Raw genomic sequence first — 15,620 nt, 5'->3', positions numbered from 1 at the left:
TTAACAGAACATAAACAACCAATCACAGAACACACACAGTCCAGTGCCACGCCCACCTGCTCTCACGACAGTTTTGACTGAGAGCACTCAGCTGTCAGTCTCGCGTTCAGCAATGCAAAACAGATGCTCACAGTTAAAATATATTGTCTTTAACCCAGGATTTGCACATCACAGGAGGCTAGAAGTGAGTAAATTCTGTATCTCTTATATGAGAAGTGGGTAAACGCTATATTGCCCAAATTAAAAGTGGGTAAAAGCAGTTTACCTGAGTATACCCTCTACTATACCACTACCAATGAGGTGCTTCATGCAGCTTAAATTTGCTCATATCTCAGTTTCTTTCCACTCACTTCAGCAGATCTCTGCTCTCTGCAGCAGGCCACTGCACACTACAGTTAACCACTCCTCACTACAGCAGATCTCTGCTCCCTACTTCAGATCTGCTCACTACTGCAGCATGCAAAAGTTCAAACTTGCTTTAATTTACTGTTTCAATCGGCAACAGCTTCCAACACTCCAGCTTTCCTCCAATAATACTTGACACAGAAAATAGCTAGCATGCCCGGAATGGGGGCTACCTGACCGCCGGGACCACCAGAGGTTTTCCCCTAATAGCCAAAGGGGTTTCTTCCTCTCCACCGAGCGGCAGGTAAACACATAACCATCTCAAACTAACCCTTTCTTAACCTCTCTCCCCATTTGTCTTGTATGCCCTTTCCTTTCTCGTTTGTCTTGAATGTCCTTCTTGCTTTTATGTTATGCATTGGCGTGACTTCTATTGTTTGTCTCATGGTGGGTTTTCTGTGGGGAACCAGGGGTCCATCCTTTAGGGGGCAAATGAGGCTCACTTCCCTGACCTCAGGTCAGCTACACTACCTATTCCTTCACATGGGGGTTCTCACCGCATGAGTCAGAGGGGACCCCCGGCCACACTATCCTTTCACAGCTCATGTGCTTATCTTACCTCGCCACGTGAGGCTCTGTTCTATTTCCTTTGGGACATGGCCCACTTTACGCTCTCAGTGCTTGAGTCCCAGACTAACCCATCTCTCTCTTTTGCAGGTTCCCTGCAGGATGCCTGCTCCAGGCCTGTTCCTCACATCGAGGGCAGCATCAGTTTAGTCAGGGAACCCTTTACTATCCTTTCCTTTCAGGTCCTAACACACCAGGACTGTTCCTTTCTGTCGAGTCAGAGCCCTTTTATGTGTTTTCTAATTTCAAGTCCGCGCCCCTCCAAGCCCGCTCCTAAGTCTGGGCCAGCGTCTCGTTTCCTCCTCTCCGACCACTAGTGTCCCACTAACAACTTGTTTCTGCTTCCTCTGCTCTATCCTTACAGCCCCAGAGTACGCCCTGTGAATTAGAAGTAACACAAATGTCAACACTGACACTTTTTTTTGTCTAGTGTTGACATTCATATAAATTCATATATTACTAATTCAACACATTTTCTGTGGTGATCAGTATTTAAATATTGATATTAAAATATTTAAATCCCTTTTTCTTCAGTATTACTACTGATTTAAATCTTTGGTTTTACTGGTTTTATTAGTTTTATACATGAGATATAAATCCTAAACAATATTAACCTGATTATAAAAAATAAAGGACTTTATAGGTTTCCTTTCTCGAACCCTGATATGCACTTTATGTTGACTACCTACTTTTAGATAATCCAAAACCAGCTTTGAAAACCAGCCATACATGTTTTAACACTAGTCTCATTCCAAAAAAATACATCTGATGTTTTTATCCACCAAGCACATTTCCAGTCTTAAACATATTGCAGTGAGAAATGTGTTTATAACAATCACAAGACCTTCATATTACAGGATCCAGAAATATTATGTCAAAGAAATGCTGAGTCACAGTGAGTTCCAAGACCACAGTAATTTAAAATTCCCTTTTAATAACAATGTCCTCAAGTCAACCTAATCTCAACACAGCTGCTGCAAATTTAATAAACAAAGGGGCTGGTACAAGTACACTGCTAATCTACTGTACAGTAATCTATCTTTTAGCCTACCATATTTCCATTACCACAGCAGAAGTTTAAAATATGCTGAGTCTCTTACTCTTACTCAGCAATTTTATCAACTATAGTACAGGTTGATATTGACTCCTAACTTCATAGTGAGAATATTGGTATGATTTAAATTGACATTATTCAGACAGAGCTGCATAATATTAATCTTTATCATAAAGGGAAACTTCGGTATCTACTTAGAGAGTAGACTGAAAATAGAAACTACCAATATAAGACTTAAAGCATACTGAACAGGCATGGAATATGAGCACAAAATGGCCATATTGCATGTATATTGACTATTAACATTTAAGTGAAGTTCAATAAATGGATAATTTCACATTATTTGAAAAAAACTTTTAATGTGCTCTGCTGTCTGGTCATTTGTCATTTGTCAAGCAAATTGTGACATACCTATTGCTAAAAGGTGAGAAAATAACATGCCTTTTATTGCAGATCCTCTCCTGTTTCAGAAAAGCAACTGTAGCTTTATTGTTTCTGTGGTGCCACCCAGGTAGCTGGTCAAAGACCATTAATACGTGTATTTAAAAGATAAGATGTTAGTTAATGTAAAAATACCAACTTTGTACCTGTTGAACAATTTGATTTTCCGTATGGGATTCAGCAAAGTGACTCTTGTGATTGACCTAATATACATACAGACGTGCTCAGATTTGTTGGTACCCTTACAGCTCATTGAAATAATGCTTCATTCCTCCTGAAAAGTGATGAAATTAAAAGCTATTTTATCATGTATACTTGCATGCCTTTGGTATGTCATAGAATAAAGCAAAGAAGCTGTGAAAAGAGATTAATTATTGCTTATTCTACAAAGATATTCTAAAATGGCCTGGACACAGTTGTTGGTACCCCTTAGAAAAGATAATAAATAATTGGATTATAGTGATATTGCAAACTAATTAGTTTCTTTAATTAGTATCACACATGTCTCCAATCTTGTAATCAGTCATTCAGCCTATTTAAATGGAGAAAAGTAGTCACTGTGCTGTTTGGTATCATTGTGTGCACCACACTGAACATGGACCAGAGAAAGCAAAGGAGAGAGTTGTCTGAGGAGATCAGAAAGAAAATAATAGACAAGCATGGTAAAGGTAAAGGCTACAAGACCATCTCCAAGCAGCTTGATGTTCCTGTGACAACAGTTGCAAATATTATTAAGAAGTTTAAGGTCCATGGAACTGTAGCCAACCTCCCTGAGTTTCTGATCGCACCATCCGTCGCTTTTTGAGTGAAAGTGGGCTCCATGGAAGAAGACCCAGGAGGACTCCACTTTTGACAGAAAAACATAAAAAAGCCAGACTGGAATTTGCTAAAATGTATATTGACAAGCCACAATCCTTCTGGGAGAATGTCCTTTGGACAGATGAGTCAAAACTGGAGCTTTTTGGCAAGTCACATCAGCTCTATGTTCACAGATGAAAAAATGAAGCTTTCAAAGAAAAGAACACCATACCTACAGTGAAACATGGAGGAGGCTCGGTTATGTTTTGGGGCTGCTTTGCTGCGCCTGGCACAGGGTGCCTTGAATCTGTGCAGGGCACAATGAAATCTCAAGACTATCAAGGCATTCTGGAGCGAAATGTACTGCCCAGTGTCAGAAAGCTCTGTCTCAGTCGCAGGTCATGGGTCCTCCAACAGGATAATGACCCAAAACACACAGCTAAAAGCACCCAAGAATGGATAAGAACAAAACATTGGACTATTCTGAAGTGGCCTTCTATGAGTCCTGATCTGAATCCTATCGAACATCTATGGAAAGAGCTGAAACTTGCAGTCTGGACAAGGCACCCATCAAACCTGAGACAGCTGGAGCAGTTTGCTCAGGAAGAGTGGGCCAAACTACCTGTTAACAGGTGCAGAAGTCTCATTGAGAGCTACAGAAAACGTTTGATTGCAGTGATTGCCTCTAAAGGTTGTGCAACAAAATATTAGGTTAGCGGTCCCATCATTTTTGTCCATGCCATTTTCATTTGTTTTATTATTTACAATATTATGTTGAAAAAAAAATCAAAAGCAAAGTCTGATTTCTATTAAATATGGAATAAACAATGGTGGATGCCAATTACTTTTGTCAGTTTCAAGTTATTTCAGAGAAAATTGTGCATTCTTCATTTTTTGTGGAGGGGTACCAACAAATTTGAGCACATCTGTATATAGGACATGCTACAGCTAACGTATCCCCTAATTACAAACTTCAAGTATGTTTTTTATGGGTTTACAGCAGGGTGGCAGTTAGGAACAACTCTCTCAAGTACTGCCTGCTTCTTAATCTGTCACTAATGAACACCAGGTTGAAAAAGTAGACAAAACAAATGATGAAATCAGATGCGTTACCAAACATTGTGTTTTTTTAATAGTCCTCCTATTTTTTGTTAAATTGTGGTTAGATTATTGAAACTACACCCAAGGAGATGTCTACAAATAATCAGTGAATTGCTTAATTCAACCAGGTAAAATCCATTGAGAACAAGTTGTCATTTATACAATGGAGACTTGACCAGAGGATCCACCTTGATGGAAACCCCTGTCTCGGTGTGTGTGGGTCTCTACTGGCAAATTGAGCACAGGTCGGCTGATTGAATCATGTTACCATTTGATTGAAGTGCCCAACTGTTTGCTTTGTAACTATAGCTTCTAACTTTTTGTTGTTGTCATTTTTATTTGTCAGTGAAGTGTCTTTATGAGTTGTGATTGATTCATCCAATGATGTAGTAGTTTATTTTGGTTTACTTCGTATGCTTGAGTGTTAGATAAGGTTGATACATTGTTAATAATTTAACACAGAAAAAAAGCATTAAATAAAAAACAGAATAGATTTACCTTCTGATAAAACACAGCAGCAAAGCATTTATGACCACAGCTCTTTGACAGGACAGTTTTACAGTTTGCTGTTTTTTAAAAAAAAGCCTATCCTGTTTTTTACTTATGCTTTCCTATGATCTGTCACACTGACCACACTTGAGGGTCAGAAAAAATAGCAGTTAAAATAGGGTTTTGGTTTAGTTTGCAACAGAATAACTAAAAAAATAAGTAAGAACACTGTATCATAATACACCATTCAGCAGGTTTAGTTAGGTTTTAAGGTTGATGCATTAACTTTATATGGTAACCTCTTGGATAGATAACAAGGTTTGTAGTGTTACTCAAATACTCCAACTCAGCAGAATGTAAATACTTATTGGCTAAAACTACTTCATCGGTAAAGTAACAGCTGAGCAAATATAACCATCGCAACCCAGTAAACTCAGTCTTGCATAACATATTCCTGGCCTGTCGCCAGAAACATAAGGTTCATGGCTGTGGTGGTAGGTAGACTGACCTGACACAATGCCTTCTGTGAATAATCCTACTCATTGCCTGCCATTAGCATGGCCTCTCCTTTCAGAAGAATACCTCTGGAGGCATGCTGGTACAGATTCTTTGCAGCCATAATAATAAAAAGACAGAACTGTAGGTGTGTTTATATCTTTGTTTTATTGCAAACAATTCATGCATTATAATCGAAAGCGGAATGTCCAGTTTTCTCCACTAATATAGCTATGGAGTGTTTCATTTGTGTAAAATCCATTGAACACATATTTCAAATGACAGTAAAAAGATTATCTATCTAATGCACAGACATTTAACAAAATATATAATATCTTTTTTTTTTTTTTGCTATACTAAGACACAATTTCTTAACATTCACAAGTAAAAAAAAATATTGTAATGGTAATTGCAAGTTACCTGTTGCTGGTTGATTTGTTGATGTTGCATACGTTTTACATTCATTTATAAAAGCATACCGTGAATTTCATTCGTATTGCGGTATAGTTTTTTGAAAGATAAAAAAATTTGATATTTTTTGTAGGGATTTCTATGTTCTTTTTTTTTTAACCAAATAAATAAATCTAAAAGTGCATCTGCAATGGAATCAAGAAAATAAATTTTACAGCTTTAAATTCAATAAGGTTATATTGCTGTCTTCATACATTTTCACATGATTCTTTACTGCTTTTATGTCATGGGTTTTATGTTGATCTTTTTTACAGTCTGTTGCCTAACAATGCAGCACAAAACACAGAATATTAAAATCAGAACAGAAACTGCTGAGCTATATCATTTTGCTTCACTCTAATCTTTGCCTTAAAAAAACCTCTAAAATCCCACTCTGGTATAATATTGACGACCTTTAAAATGTATACAGCAAGTAGGTTAATCACATATTAGCGCCCATACAGCAAATATTATACTGGGTATTAGTTTAAGATCTATATAGCTGTACAATTGAAAGTAATTTAAAGAGACTGTACCCCAAGTCTTTAAATGAACACTATGCAAAACATATATACTGAAAGATATACATAAAACAATTAGGGTGTTTCTTTTAGCTTTTATAAAAAAAGAAACATTTCTATAATGTTGAATACTATTCTGTTTTTCTAATTTGCAAACTGAAGTGCTAAATAACATTCTATGTAGCTGACCATTTGTTTTAAATACAACTGGTTAGTAAAAAGCTCTTTCAAGTCAAAAGCAGGGTCAAAATTATGAAAGCATATAAATCATACATTTTATTTTGTGATTTATTTTCAAATTGTTGAAAGCCTAACTCTCCTCCCCACCCAACTGGAGATGAGACTCCCCTGCAGGTCTGGAACACTAAATGAAACCTCTCGGGTTGTGTCCGTGGGTTTATTCATGGAGCTCATCAACAGTTTGGGAAAACATTAGATGCCTTTTGCAATAAAATGACTGAAACTGTCCTTGCTTGAGGATTGACAGGCCTAAATAGAAGGCTTGGCCTCTACACTGATTCTATGGCATGCCCATATCAGTGACCAACTCACCTCTTGCTGCTTGTGTTAAACTACTCCACTTGTACTATAGCACATGTCCAATACTGTCTGTTTTCACCCTCGTAGTTGTATTATTGCTTCCTAATTCACACCTTGCAAGAGCCCTTTCCCATGTACCAATGCATCTTTGAATACTCTGTGTTCTATTAACAGTAAGACACATCTTGTACATACCTGCAACTGATCACCTTACCTTTTTACTCTGATGAGTATAATGCAAGCTGTGCTATTTTTTGCTTTAAAACTATACGTTAGTCCATGCTATCACTAAAAGCAATCACCATTCAATACTATGTTATCAGCCCTGTAAATAAATGCAGATATTTGTACATTTTACATAAAGCTGTAATAGGGATACTGTCTCTTTAAAAACTTATACCTTGTCAGACTCGGGAGGTGAGGGATTGTCAGTCTCATTTTTAGGGTCAGATGAGAAGCACAGAAAGAGACGGCTTCTTAAGGTTTTATAGGCATATCTGAAATACATCATGTGCCCCATGACGACAAAGGATACTGAGATGATCACCAGCAGGCCGAATGCTTCTGGGTTAGGTGCAAGAATCACCATGATAAAGTGCAGAAGGTCGAGAAGATAATTCATGGAGTTCTGGACACCGTTTATGACACCTCTCTCAGACTCGATCACATTTTCTTGGATTAGCTGGGTCACAGTTAAATCGAAGGACCAAAGGCCTAAAAAAAAAAAAAAAAAAAAGACAAAAAGTAAAAATCAACATGAAATTCCAGTCACTCACTTCTATTGCAGAATGGTTGGACAATTGTACATGTGTACTTGACTATAAAACCACGTCCTCACTGTCCAATGGCACCAGTATGATAACCACAATGCTTTTTGGTTTGCTTCACACCATTAAACAATCATACAAAATCATGTTCTATATGCTTACCAACTCTAGCAGCAATGACCCCAGCAAACAGGAAGCTCACAGACAGGTAAGATACAACTTGAGGCTTCATCTCCTCAATCTCGTAAGCAGATGTAGACCTGTTGATAAAGCTGTCTGTAGTAGGGTTAGCTTCAGGCAAGGAACTGTCTCCCATGAAGTGGCTTGTGATATCTTGAAAGGGGGACACAGTCAGATCCAAAGGACTTCCAGGCAGGAAAACAGAGACCACGCACAACGCCAAGCAGGAGATCTGAGCCACCCCAGAGATAAACCCTGTGCGGACCAGGCCACATCTCTTCCGAAACCAGGTGAAGGCCATGGTTCCCAGGATTCCAGTGATGGCGGAGGCTCCCATCAACAAGCTCAGAATGGATCCGTTTAGGCCCTGGGTGTATGCAAATCCTGTGGTGATGCAATCGAACCCCAACACAGTCATGTACAGGAAGGCAAGGCTCATGCCAGCAAAGAAGATAGGCTGATTGTAGTAAGCCACCCATCCATCTCGTAACGTGCGGAATGGCTCTGTGATATTGTAGCAGCATCCATTCTTCTTCTCCGCAGAGCTTGCTTCAACAACTCCGCTCATCAGTTCAGAGCTTTCAGATGGTTTCTGAACAGCTTCAACATCTGCAGTTATAGAAAAGACAATTATAACATTTTTGCAAAAAAATAAATAAAATAATTGTTGCAAAATTATTATTTTTTTGGTTGCAAAAAATATAGGTGGTAATCTAAAGCTGGTAATTAACATTAGAGAAAACAAAACTAAAGAATCAATAGTGTATCAGATTAAGATTTTCAGAACACATATTACTCTTCACATATAATTTGTAATGCTTTTACTAGTTTGTATTCTACATTATAGCTTCATGTCTTTTGTCTTCAGTTTAAGTGGCCCTTTGGCCATTTGTCCACATCACAAAGCTACTGCACAACCCTGCACGATCGGAAGACATCTCTAAGAGAGCATTGCATGGCAGATGGCATTCAAATTCATAAACACCACTCATGGATTTGTGATCCAGTAACATGGTGTGAATACCTTTCTGAACATTGAGCTGCTTTAACTCTTGCTCATCTTCCTTCTGGCCTGTCTTGATGGCAAGTGCCGGTGTCATCTGATAAACCTTCCAGAGGAGGAAGTACTCCAGGCACATGGAGCACAGGTTCCAGCCCGCAATGAACCCGCAGCCGGCCATGGGAGAGGTGAAGGTTATGATCTGTCCCACTGCCAGGGGTGCCAGAATGTTTGTCAGCTGATCGATTCTTCTCACTGTGGCATTCATGTCTGTTTTAAAAAAAAATAAAATAAGAATCAACTGATTTGAGAAAAAAAGAAACATTTCATATAGAACTCAACACCAACAAAATAAATGAAATAGAGTATAATGGACATATTTGTATTACTTGAATAGCCTGCCAAACCCTATTTGTGACCTGCTATAGCGGACCTCAAACTGCAGAAAACACATTCTTTTACCATAAAACTAAAAACCAAATCACTAACATTGCTCAAGCAAGATGGATTTTAAAATACCAGTGACAAGTGACACAGTTAAAAAATATCTTCCTGTAATAACTATGTTTTTATAATATGAAGCCATCAATATACACATGACCTGAAGGGGTTTAAAATGGCATAACTGTAATGCTGTCATTTCTCACACTCAAGCCAACACGCAGAACACAAATGTCTGAATCGGCAGTAAAAAACTAGGGGAAAGGTTACAGTTTTAACCCTTTAGACAATCCACTTTTTCCTTTCTATGTGTATGGCTATCCTTAAATTCGGTTATTATTGTGCTTACTTACATAAGAAAACTGGGTTATGGTCAGGAGTACAGCATGTGATATTATTCACATAGTTCAGACATCCACCAGTGGGGAATGAATAAATAATGGTTGCAAAGTACACTCATATAAATATAAACCTTAACAAACTAGATGGCATAATATATGCAATACCACTAGTACATAGTGTGGTTGTGTAATCCAGTTTTATAGAACTCATTAACAGTGTCAAGTACATAAAAAAACTGACTTCCTTTCAAGAAATTGCTTCTTATAACTCGCGGTACAAGGGCATTGACTAAACTTGCTGACCCCATCTTATTAACTCTGTGTAAGAAGTTGAACCAGGTCTGGTTAGGGTACTGTATGAATATAAATGAAGATAGCATACCTGCCAGCCTGCTTCTGTCTTCCCCTGCCACTACCACAATCCAATCTCTTTGAATGGTGATGGCTGTTGCAGTGCTGGCCAAGTTTGCAATGTTTGCAATGGAGATGACCAAGATGTAGCAGAGTGTCTGTAAACAAGAAAAAAAAAAAAAAGTTAACGCTATAGCAGTATTAAAGACAAGCAGGGATAATGCAGCTATATTTGCTAAACTATAAACTAAAAAAGTCACCATAAAATATATTTTCACAAACTCCTAATGAGATCAATCAGAAGATGCTTAAAATTAAACATGGAATTTGTAACAATTAATCTACATGCAACTTCGGTAGACCTATTAGAAACTGGAATATTGCCATTTGCATTTAAAGTTTAATGTAAACTTCTTGTAAAGCAGGAGAAAAACTCATTCACAGCAGCCATGAGCAAACATGTTCCTTTTCAGAGGCCCCTTGCTAAGAGGTGCTTACGTTTTTTTTATTAAGGGAGGGAAGACAAGTTGCTAGAGTTCATCCCCCCACCCCCAGACTGATTCCAATGTTTCTATGGAGATCTGTGCCTTTAGCAGCACAGTGCTCCCACCCCCACCCCCAGAGGAAAACAAGCTATTCGCTGAGACACCAACAGCCTGCAATGTTTACCTAACTAATATTTTATTTCAGCACTTATTACGTAACATACATTGCTAGATTAAGATAAAGTAAACATATGCTATATATGCTACTGTTTTTTTTTTTTTTTAATCTAGGTCACCTATGTTCCTCCACTAAACAAATATGTGCTGGGAGTGCATATTTGTGGACCTGATAGCAGAGCTTTGATATCTCTGCTTTCAGGCATAGATAGGCATGTGACTGATTATTTTAAGAACAGCAAACTTTGGCTTTCGTTTTCTTGTTGCGTGCAGCTTTTTTAAAAACACTTAAACTGCTCACTATTCGCTTTATTACAAATCAGAAAGACATGGCATGTGAATGTAACAGTGACATTTCTGTTGGTATCTTAAGAGGATAGAGTGAAATAAGAAAAAAAAATTTGTTCTTTGAAAACTTATAATGGATCAAAAAAATTATTCTAACACTTACAAGCAGCCACCCATTGAAGAGAGACACAAGCTGGACTTTACACAGGAAAACCACCATCAGGAGGATGCCACACAGAATGACAGCTGAGTTTTGGACAATCAGTGACGTCTGAGCGACTGAGCGACAGGGATTGAAAAGCAAACAAATCCATTAGAACATAGCTCAAATGCTAACCAGTTCACTGTACACTTCGATCTAAGAATGCTTTGATTAAAAATGTTAGTTGTGAACTAACAGCAAAGGGTGCCGCTAGCTTACTCTTTTCAAATTGTGCGGCCTAACCTAGAGTTTAGAGAAGTGCCTTGATCAATGAATTGCTTCAAAATGAATGCCTATAAAACGGACTGTGCTATGAAATCACTACGTGCTGTATTAGTTTCATGTACAATATACTGTAGCAGGACTATATATTTTCCAAGCAGTCCCAATGAAGGCTGCTAAAGTCACATTCAGGTATTGAAGGGTTAAAAGTTATTCACTACCTATACCAGATGAAAACTGCATCATTTCTTTAGTATAACAATTACCCTTTTGGCATAAAATGTAGGCTAGTCATCCCATTTTACTGACAAAAACATTCAAATACATCCGCTGGCTTTCTTTAAAAAAAAAAAAATTAAAAAAATTATGATCTCAAGGGTCTTGAGTAATGTACTGGCATGAAGAAGGCTTATTGTTATTGCAGTGGAGTTTGAGGCCTGGCCTATAAGAATAGCATAAAACATACTTTTAGTTCAACAGTAGGGTAGATTGCTGGCATTCATTTTTTAAGTAGCTGTTGGTAAGACACACCTTTTAGCCTGGCACTCTTGTCCACCCAGTCTCCTATGATGGCTCCCAGCAGCAGAACTGACCCTGCGACCACAAGCCCATAGACAGCAGTCAGGAGGAGACTGTTGCCATAGAGTTCAACCAGGAACACTGCCACTGCAAAGTGCCACATTCTGTCCCCCTATGGGAAAAAAGTACAGTATACTGTTCAAAAATGGAAAAGAGTGAGTTACACCCCCAAGAGAACATAGTGTAGATTTTGACAACACCAGTCATTAGTTAGTTTACCCTTCAAGGAACTATGGCAAGTACATTTAACCAAGGGCCATGTACTGTTTTCCTAGGCCACTATCAGGTTGGTTGTTTTGAGGTGCTGGTGGTGTGTGGGCAACAGCAAGCTTTTTAATGTTAAAAAAAATATATTATAATAATTACTGGGCATGAAGCTGGTGCAAGGGTTCATTATACCAAGGAGGAATTTAAGCACTTATGAACTAAACAGAGTCAGCTGATCAGCTGTATTTTTGGTTAAGTTGGAAAAGTTTACTGCATTTAAGTGCACCGTGTATTGTGTCAATTTTACCATAAAGCTTTGCTTTCAATACAAAGCCATGTAGACTTTGATGTAGATATTTGATGACTGGTTTTGTTCATTTAGTTTAAACAGCAGTTTGTCTCTGACAGTTTGGACACACATCTGTTTGATACGAAAAAACAAACAAACAAAAAAAGACATGCTTTCACATTAAATGGCATTTGTACTGTATCTAATGATTATTGACCCGTTAATTTTGCCTTCATTTCCTGTCTGAATGTACACAGTGGGTGAAATAAAATAAAGATAATTTAGGCTACCTGAACAAAAGTAAAAAAAAAAAAGAAGCACAAATAAAAAAAACACCCAAAACTGTAATTAAATCTGTGAAATTTAAAACCAGAAATGTAAATATTTGACCCCTACTCTAACAGCGTTTGTCTGTTACAGCTCTGACATGCAGAGGAGCTTATTCCAGCAGACTACAAAATCCTGTCATTAATTGTACTTGAAATCTCACGGTCAAATACAGTTCATGTAACAAGTAAAACAAGTTTGTGTCATCTCTGCCTTTTGGGGCTTGACGCATTGGAAAAACTAAACAAACATGGAGACTATACTAAACTGCCTTGTCAATCAATATATTTTAAATGTGTGTGACTTTGCTTTATTTGCAGAAATAAAACAGGATCATTTTTCACAAATGCCAACAAAAGGAAAAAGATGTGCCATCTGTAATTTCAGGCTAAAAACAACATTTAAAAGGAATGTGATTAAAAGCTACCCCACATGATCCCTGCTCTTGTATTCAGTTTCATACCTGGAGAAGTACAATGGCATATAGCACTGTCGTGTGTGTCCCAACCTGCTGTAACTGGATCTTACCATCAAAACAAGATTTAGGAATAAAATACAATTGAAAAAGTTCCAGTTACATGACTAGCACTGCATTGTCTGAATGAGTCTAGAACCTACAGATAGAAAAGGTGACAAAATAATCCACATTACTGTGTGATTTTGGAATAACAAGATTACTTTGCAGATACAACCATTTCTAATCTGTCCCACTTTCACTCCCCTGACTAAAAATGTCAAGGTGTTGGAATGGCATAATGTGGTATATTAGGATCAACTTGCCTAGAGGTGATGGACAAATTAATCCCCTAGGGCCTCAACTGGAAGGTGTGAATATCATGGCAGATGCAGTTCTACTACTAAGGACAAACATATATATATATACAGGTAGTGGACAAAAAATGGAAACACAAATGTAAAGCCACTTAATAGGGTGTTGGGCCACTATGGTATCCCGCTCTGTGGAGTTCTTGGCGGACTGTTTGATGAAACTGGCTGCTCGCGCCCCAGGTTGAAATTTGCAGTCAATTGATCTGCAGTTGCTCACCTGTTTTTCCCTTGAACTTCGAATTATATATATATATATATATATATATATATATATATATATATATATATATATATATATATATATATATATATATATATATATGGTTTTAGTTTTGCTCAATTAACAGGTGTTTTATCTCTTTCAAAAAATAGTCATTCATTGAAGACTGTAAACGCTTTGAAAAAGGCGGCTGATGTTTCACCCCAATCGGGTTCAATACCTAAACTGAAAATACTACAATATTTTATTGTCAATGGACTGATCTTTAATTATACGGAATAAAAAATTCCAAAGACAACAATATAATTAATGTAAACCATATTTTAAAACGCGCACGGGCATTCATATTGTGCGCTCTTCTTAAACTGCATTATAATTTCTGAAGAGTGGGCTAGGTAAATGCCAAAGCCGAAGCTGATTTCTATTGAAACTGTTCACTGATTCGACAACAACAACAAAAAAAAACAACTAATGAGGTACAGTTCGGTACAGTACATGTTTCTGGGTTTGGGTCAGTTTGACACATAAATAAATCCAGTTTACGAGGTTTGTAAATCTTTATTACTATTTTCTATTAAATTTAATTTAATTTAATAGGCGGCACTGAAACCTCCATGATGATTTTTATACTCAAAACCGACCGTGCCTCTTTCCTCTTACTGTACAACCCTTCTGCAATATACCGGTATGCAATCCTGCAGCGTTATAAACAGAAACCCTTGAAAGAACAGGACATGGGTAACCGATCACTGCCATTCTTTATCAGTGTAAAAACCATAGGATTTAAGAAAACAGGGTGCATTGCCATTACTTATCAGACTATACAAGGCTGTCTGCTACCAATAAATAGTATTTGCTAATATGTATATTGTACTTACCCATGTTGACAAAGCGTGCCCAAGGTAAATGAAGAACTTTGCTGATGTGAAATAGTCGGTGACAGAATCTGTAATGCATATACGGTGTGAGGGTAAAATTAGCAGGACATCATACACTGCATGTAACCACGAATACAAATTGTATCTCCATAAAGCTGACAGGTTTAAAGTTATGTACAAGTTGCACAACAACTGATATTTTGTAACTCTGTGTAACTGACACTTGTAGCTAGCTGATGCAGTAAATATAGGTCATTTCTAGAATTCTGTATACTGTAATTAAATACAAATACTCACCACAACAACTTTTCTTGCTTTCTGCTTGAAGTGCCATATTTAATATTCTTCTTGCTCTTGTTGTGGCTGAAAATCCGTTATTGCCTTTTTTATTTTTATTTTTAGTACTGTGCAAACCTTGAAATGTGTTTTCTATGAAGAAACCAAATCTGGCTGTATTAGAATATATTTCCCTTCCTTCCAAACTTAGCTATCACTGTAGCTGAAGTTGGAAAGCAATATTTTTAGACTGAACTGTTTTGAGCTTTAGTACTGCAAGAGCAGAATCTTCTCTTACGCAGAGCTATGCTCCACTTCAATACTGCTTCAGGTGGAGTTGTGTTGCTCGGTATATTTACAGTCCTCTGGTTCAACGTTTAAATACGTAACCGTCACGTGCCTCCTGAGCACAGCCCAACACTAATCACTCCCAGAACAAATTATTTTTAGGTGGCACTGTCAAACATGAATTGTGAAAAATGACAAATAACAATCCGTGTGTCATCCTATTATTGAGACGTTATTATTAATTTTTTTTTTATCTAGAAAAAAATAGATCATTAAATCGTCCAGTTTCCCTAGTTACAGTATGTATTTTTCTTATCAAATGCGGTGGGTTCTGTTTCAATTTAAGTAAAAGCAAGCCAAGGGACAATTTTCAGGCTAATAGAATCTAATTTTAATGACTTCATTCAAAAAAG

General features: G+C 37.4%; 1 protein-coding gene across 2 annotated transcripts; it reads right to left on the bottom strand.

Annotated features, from left to right (window-relative positions):
• Positions 1–5,499: 5,499 nt before the first annotated feature.
• Positions 5,500–15,257, bottom strand: slc40a1 (solute carrier family 40 member 1). 2 transcript variants are annotated; one of them, XM_034020560.3, is made up of 8 exons: positions 14,941–15,257; positions 14,644–14,711; positions 11,847–12,006; positions 11,055–11,170; positions 9,973–10,099; positions 8,833–9,078; positions 7,791–8,417; positions 5,500–7,575 (listed from the first exon to the last, which is right to left on the bottom strand). In XM_034020560.3, exons 1-8 carry the CDS (start codon positions 14,975–14,977, stop codon positions 7,256–7,258), a joined length of 1,701 nt encoding a protein of 566 aa, XP_033876451.1. In that variant the 5' UTR covers positions 14,978–15,257; the 3' UTR covers positions 5,500–7,255. The 2 variants fall into 2 exon arrangements, with proteins under 2 accessions (XP_033876451.1, XP_033876461.1); XM_034020570.3 differs by lacking the exon at positions 14,941–15,257 and adding an exon at positions 13,181–13,331.
• Positions 15,258–15,620: the final 363 nt, after the last annotated feature.

The sequence above is a fragment of the Acipenser ruthenus genome, chromosome 10 (genome assembly GCF_902713425.1).
Source record: "Acipenser ruthenus chromosome 10, fAciRut3.2 maternal haplotype, whole genome shotgun sequence".
In the NCBI taxonomy this organism is placed as follows: Eukaryota; Metazoa; Chordata; class Actinopteri; order Acipenseriformes; family Acipenseridae; genus Acipenser; species Acipenser ruthenus.
This window is presented reverse-complemented; position numbering and strand designations above follow the sequence as displayed.